Here is a 6,414-nt window from a genome sequence, read left to right on the forward strand (position 1 = left end):
CAGATCCTGGATGCGGCCGCCGTTGCGTAGCACCCTCCTTCGGTCCGGGGTGTGAGACAGCGCTGTAATTCTGCATCTTTGCTGCCCTAGACTGCATTTAGTTTGACTTCTACAGGCTGAAGGCAAGTATGCCGCACCCTAAACCTGGCTCAGATTTAAGCTTTCATGCAAGAGTTACTTCTCTGCTCCACAAAAAATCTAGCGTCCGCAGCAGTGCAGGGAAGGAGCAAACTCTGCTATCCTGCCAGCAGCTCTTTCAAAACTCTTCCCATCTCTTCTGATTTCCTGAGCTAAGGTAAAAGCAGCTTTGTACCGGGCCTCGCGCAGAGAGCAGCGGCCAGCTGGAGGCAAGAAGCCCTCTGGGCCAGGCCAGCCGTGTGATCGGGAGCAAGTCCTTCCCCTGTCTTCTTCTCCTCGTCTGACTGCACCCAGGGAGTCGCACCCTCTTTTCGGTGCTGCTTTTGTGGTAGGGAAGAGTGATTCAACCCGTCCGTGCAGCAGAGCGCTCCTCCTCCCCGGTTTTTGGCTGGATCAGCTTCCTGCAAGGCTGAGCTGGTGCCCTGCGTGCTCGGGTGAGCCCAGAGCACGGCCAGGGGAGGTACCAGGAGCTCCTTGGTGGCAACGAGCTTGGTCACAGCGGCACCTGCACTTTGCGTGTGCGTGGTGTCTCCCCCCAGCAAGCATCCGCGCAGGCCCTGGGGATCACTGTGGGGCTTCGTCATCCCGTTATTTAGCTCCTGGCACGTCAAGGACAAACTGCTTCTTGTTTATTCATCTTTAATAACACGAAAGCTTCAAATTGCCCCATGCTGCGGCTCCTCTGCAGCAGCCGGGCGAAGCCGCTGGGGTGGGATTGCCACCAGTTAGCTAATTAATCACCAAATTAATCACTCCGCTCCGCTTCCGCTTCTGCTGTGGCCTCTACTTAAGTGCCCAGGGATTAAGCGAAGGCATCGTGTATTGGGTGGGATCTGTCCGGCGGGAGGGAGAAGCGGGGCGCTGCAGCTGGTGCTGGTCCAGGACTGCGGGCGGCTTGTTACTTATTTCTGCGGGGATTTATTACTCATTTCTTAAGTAGAAGCTGAACATTTTTTGCAGATGCAATCTAGAGATTTCAGTAAATGCACTAAATACTGCAAAAGCCAAGGGCTGGAGCGCTGGCAGCCAGGTGAGGCCGCGTTTCCCCAGCTTGGTTACGAAGCTGGGGGCTGTGTCCCGACCCCCTGCGTCTCCTGCGGGGCTGGTGCCTGCAGCTCCCTCCCGTGAGAGGTAACTCGCAGGTGGTCGCTCCGGGTGGAAAAGGCATCGACTCCTGCCGTGTTTTTAAGCTGCTTTTCGCTTTGCATCTGGTGTCTGCAAAGAGCCCCGTGACTCGGGGCCAAGTTTCTACCCGCTTGTCCTCGCACCGTCAGTCTCCAGCGTAAAAGCTCCTCCACCCTCCTGCTCCTTCGTTAAACCGAGCTGTAATGTGACTCATTAACCCGTGGCAGTCATGCGGCAAAGGTCCCCGCGGAGCATCGCACGCAACGCCCGCCATAAACAGCGCTCCGGAAACGCGGCGCAGCCATCCCGCTGCCAAAGGTTGTTGCTGGGGAGCGCGGCGGTTCGTGCCTAGGAGGGCTGGAAAAAAAAACACCCCAACAAACAGACACACCCGTTTGTGTGAGAAATGGGTATTATTTTTTTTTTCCCTCCCCCTGTTATCAGCTCCAATATCAGCTAAGTTATTTAGCTCAGCTGCCGCCTTAAACTATTATTCCTCGGAGTTCACTGCCATCCAGAGCGTTGCACAGCAGACCGGGTTTTCAGCATGCAAACTCACCCTTTTTTCCTTATTTTATTGCTCTGAGCAGGCTGCTCCCTCGCCGTGGAGCCCGTTGCGCAAGCGGGAGGTGACTCAGCCTCGGCCTGCGGCAAAAGGCGCCTGCAGAAATGCAGCGTTGGGTGAGGGCGGCCCAGCCCTGCCAGGTGCTGCCCATCGCCCGGCAGCCCGGCCACCACGTTTGCAAGCTCCGATTTCTCCCCCCTCTCCGGGGGTTTGGCCTGCTGGGGCCTCGTTACCCTATTTTGATAACTTGGGGAGGAAAATGGGATGAGGAGCTCGTGCTTTGCGGTGCAGCTATGGGGAGCTGGGCCTGGTGCTGTGTCGGGGTGAGGGACCCGGAGGGCTGGCGCTGGGGCCGAGTGCGCCCGGGGCTGCAGGCGAAAGGCAGCAGGGTGACGCCGGGGTCCCACGCAGGTTGACGCTGGGGTCCCGGCCAGGCGCTGGGGCAGGAGCTGGGCGAGGAGCCGGAGCCGGAGGAAAGGCTAATGTCAGTGCTGGGCAACACCGCAGCGGTGCTGAGCCAAGTTCGGGGGGTGGGTGACCATCAGAGCTGGGTGGTGGGTGCCCATCAGAGGTGGACGATGGATGACCATCAGGGCTGGGTGAGGAGGTAGCGTCGGACTCAGGTGAAGGGTTAATACCAGAGTTAAGCGATGGGTTAATACCAGAGTTAAGAGAAGGGCGAATATCAGGGTTAAGGGAAGGGTGGATGTCAGAGTTAAGGGATGGGTTACTACCAAGGCTAAGGGACGGGTTATCATCAGCGTTAAGGGCTGGGTGGGTATCAGAGTTAGGTGATGGGTTATCATCAGAGTTAGGTGATGGGTTATTATCAGAGTCAGGGGCAGGGTCACTATGCGGGTTAGGGGCAGGCAGGTGAGGAGCCGCCGCCGGGGCTGGCGCCGGGCCGGGGGCGGTGCCGGGGGCCGGGCCGGGCCGCGTCACCCCGCTGCGGGCGGGGACACGAGCAGGAGCCGCCGGGGCCGCGCGGAGCCCAGCGCAGCCGCCCGCAGCGCGCAGGTGAGGCGGCGCCGGGGCCGGGGCCGGGGCCGGGGCCGGGGCCGGGGCCGGGGGCGGCGGGTCGCCGCGGGCGGTCGGTCAGGTCTGATCGCGGGGGGCGGCTGCGGGCCGGAGCCCCCTCCGAGGGCGCCGCTGCGGCTTTCGGAGCCGCGTTCTGCAAATTGCCCATGTGCAAAGCGACTGACTGCCCTTTGCCTTTTTTTTTCCCCAGGGAAATGGCAGACGGTTTCTCTGTAAGTACTGATTTTTTTTTTACAGCAGCCGTATCCCATCCGGCTCTCGCTGCCCCCGGCCGTGCCGGTAAAGCCGGCTCCCCTTTCCCGGCCGCGCTCCCCCCTCCGTACCTCCCCCCCTCCCGTGCTGACCCTCCCTTCCCCCGTGTCCCTGCAGCTCTCCGACGCTTTGCCCGGCGGCAACAGCCCGAACCCCGGCGCTCCCCCGGGCCAAGGCTGGCCCGCCGCCTGGGGCCACCCCCCGCCGGGCCCCGGCCCCTTCCCGGGGTACCCGGGGCATTATCCGGGAGCCCCGGGGCCGCATCCGGGACCACCGCCAGGACCAGGACCGTTTCCCGGAGGACCTGGAGCCTTCCCTGGAGGGCCAGGAGGACCAGGACACCATCATCCCCCCGGCCACCCTGGATTTGGGCCCCCTCCTCCGCAAGGGGGACCGGCTGCACTGATGGTAACGGCTCCGTCGTGTTTCGGCTGTGCTTGGCCACGGATCCGGGCTCGGGCCAAGCACCTCCGCGGGCTCACGGGGTCCGGAGGGTGACCAGCGTGTCCCCCGTCCCTGGCGGGGTGGCTCTGCGGGGACACGGGAGCGGTGGGTGGAGACGCAAAGCTGCGGCCTCCTGCTTTGCCCCGAGCCCCTGCCCGAGCCTTCGGCTCTTGCTGCGCGTCACCGTGCATCCCCGCTAACGACAACTCCCTGCTCTTCCCCAGAAAGTCCCCTTCGAACTGCCGCTGCAGGCGGGCCTCATGCCGCGGATGCTCATAACCATCACGGGGACGGTGAACGCGAGACCAGACAGGTACCGGGGCGCCGAGCAGCCGGCAGCAGCCCTGTGGCGCGGTGCCACTTCGCGCATCAGGGCTTTCGTAGCAAAAGCGGCTAAACCGTTACTGCCTTTGCAGGTTTGCCCTGGATTTCAAGAAAGGGCACGATGTTGCCTTCCACTTCAATCCCCGCTTCAACGAGGCTAGCAGAAAAGTCATCGTCTGCAACTCCATGTTCCACAACAAGTGGGGAAAGGAGGATAGAACAGCTCCTCGATTTCCCTTTGAAGCTGGAAAACCCTTCAAGGTAACCAGAAACCCCCCCAAACTCCTTAACCATGCCCGAAGGGCCAACTCGTTTGGTACGCAACACAGAGACAGATGCACTCACACCCCTTAACTTGACTGAAAAATGCAGTCCAGTTCATTTGACCCAACGCTGTCGTTGCCCAGCGTTAGGCTTTGCATCTCTTTGCCCAGCCGATACCTGGCCCCAGCATTGGGCCACCAGGCTGGGACTTGATCTCACGTGGCCGGCAGAGCTGGGCCTCTTGGACAACCCTGCTGGCAGGGTTGTTTCGTCAGGGCTGTGTAACGAGACGAGGACTAACTCTAAGGACCTTGATGCTCTCTCACATGAATCCGTTCCTGCTTAGAAGGAAGATGCTGGAGCTGTAATTTCTGTAATTTATGTTCTCACCCTTTATTATTAAATTCTCCCCATTTATGCTGCCATGCTCCAGCAGCTGTTAAACAGGTTTCCATAAGGCATTTTTTCCTCCTGTTAGGATAAGTCATCTCCAGATCAGTTAGGTGTCCAGGGGGCCTGCAGAGAAAGCAGCCAACAACCCTTCACAAACTGCTTCTCCTGCAGAATGGGTTCACGCATGGCGAGAACGCAGCTCTCACCGCGCGAAACGTAGGGTACTGCAACCTGAAAACACCGCGGTAGTCACGAGGAAATGCTTAGCTAAACTGCCAAGGAGAAAAAGTAGATGAGGGCTTCTGGGAAGGCAAAGACCACCAATGGTTTTGCAAATGACAGTTGCTGTACCAGCTCATACTCCTACACACCACCAGGCTGGACTCAGCTGGCAGCAGCCCTTCACCAGGTGCCACATCTGCTTGCTTCCAGTCCGATCTTATGACTTAAAACTTCCTACTACAACAAATCCAGTATTTATCTTTTGACTAATTTGGTGCCTTTATTTCAGCTCCAGATCCTCTGCGAGGTGGATCACTTCAAGGTAGCGGTCAACGATGCTCACTTGCTGCAGTACCACTACCGTGAGAAGAAACTGAACGAAGTCACCAAACTCTGCATTAGTGGGGACATCTCTCTCACCAGCGTGATGCCTACCATGATATAGCCACGGTGTTCTCATTACTTTCAGCACAAACTTAGTGCTTTTAACAAGTGCTGTAACAGAAGTGCCTTCTTGCATGAATACTTTTACTACCTTTAATTAAAATATACTCTGGCAGTAAAATTTGTTTTCTGTAAGATGTCAAAAGACAATCTCCTCCAGCAAGTTCAAAGTTCAAATGTGGAAGACTCTGAATTTTTGCGGTAGAGACTGAGAGATGCTCCTTGCCAAAGGGTAATGAATAAGAGCTATTTCTGATTTGCAAGGAGAGAAGAACTTGGGAAAGCAGTCTGTGTCATATGGCTATTGGTCCTATGAGGGGCAGAGAAGAAATCCTGAACCATACCTGGTACCGGGCAGTAGCTGATATTTTTAGCTTCAATTCCTCTGCTATGTAGAGCACTGTTGTTCCCTTTCCATTGAAGGAATGGGAGAAGGAAAGGACATCAGCTCAGTCCCTAGGGGAGCACAGCAGCAGGAGTTGCATGCCCAGGCTGTGAAGGGGTTGTGCGTGGTTCAGAGAAGTGTCACCTCACTAAAGTTGTCCACTAGGAAATGCTGAAAACAGGGAAAACTAGAGCAGCCTCTGATCCTGACCAGAGTGAGGTGCTTCAGGATTAGGTTCAGGAACTGAAGAGCAAAAATCTCCTCTCTCGATCACGGCTAGGAAAGTTACCGTCTCCCTGGTTTCAAAGGAGGCATTCTGCCACCAGAGCTGTGTGGGGTGGCCCAGACCAGCACGCCCTGAATGCACTTTCCTCCCAGAATATCCGCTTTGTGCGGAGCGCTCCATTCCCCCTTAACAAGCCACAAGCCTCGTGCTTCCTCTGCCTCATTGCTTCCACATCAGTCAAGGCTGGTTTGAGGGTGGGGAGGAGGTTTACTGGCAAGTTCAGCCCATGAGTCAGACTGGCAATTAAAGTATGTTCCCTTCACTGTTGATCTAGTCTCGTCTGCAAAACAAGAGTAGTGCAATAAGCCACTGCTGAAGTTTCCAAGGATCTTTGACACGTCTCACCCCTTTATATAACAGTCACTCCATTTATACTTGGAACCGTCACATTACAACAAGCTCAGTGTTCACATTTCCAGTGGATGCACAAGCCTAGACCAGCACGCTGCTAGTGCTGGCATGTGTGTGTGTGTCAGATGTCAGAAACCCCTCCTTACCACTACTCGTTGCGCAGTGTTGAAGACTGAACAGGAA

General features: G+C 57.1%; 1 protein-coding gene and 1 long non-coding RNA gene across 2 annotated transcripts; one reads left to right on the forward strand and one right to left on the reverse strand.

Annotated features, from left to right (window-relative positions):
* Positions 1-752: 752 nt before the first annotated feature.
* On the reverse strand, positions 753-2,615 carry LOC135328431 (uncharacterized). The gene is made up of 2 exons (XR_010389271.1): positions 1,823-2,615; positions 753-1,620 (listed from the first exon to the last, which is right to left on the reverse strand). It is a non-coding gene; the product is annotated as an uncharacterized LOC135328431 (long non-coding RNA).
* A 128-nt stretch (positions 2,616-2,743) lies between these two features.
* LGALS3 (galectin 3) lies at positions 2,744-5,330 on the forward strand. The gene is made up of 6 exons (XM_064511864.1): positions 2,744-2,845; positions 3,057-3,078; positions 3,236-3,526; positions 3,787-3,875; positions 3,979-4,147; positions 5,055-5,330. Exons 2-6 carry the CDS (start codon positions 3,061-3,063, stop codon positions 5,208-5,210), a joined length of 723 nt encoding a protein of 240 aa, XP_064367934.1. The 5' UTR covers positions 2,744-2,845; positions 3,057-3,060; the 3' UTR covers positions 5,211-5,330.
* Positions 5,331-6,414: the final 1,084 nt, after the last annotated feature.

Source organism: Dromaius novaehollandiae, chromosome 5 (assembly GCF_036370855.1).
Source record: "Dromaius novaehollandiae isolate bDroNov1 chromosome 5, bDroNov1.hap1, whole genome shotgun sequence".
NCBI lineage: Eukaryota > Metazoa > Chordata > Aves > Casuariiformes > Dromaiidae > Dromaius > Dromaius novaehollandiae.

Excerpts from the sequence above, each read along its gene's own strand:
- LGALS3 (XM_064511864.1), top strand. Across the intron at positions 3,527-3,786 it reads GGGGACCGGCTGCACTGATG|AAAGTCCCCTTCGAACTGCC; the intron begins GTAACGGCTCCG and ends GCTCTTCCCCAG. Across the intron at positions 3,876-3,978 it reads GTGAACGCGAGACCAGACAG|GTTTGCCCTGGATTTCAAGA; the intron begins GTACCGGGGCGC and ends CTGCCTTTGCAG.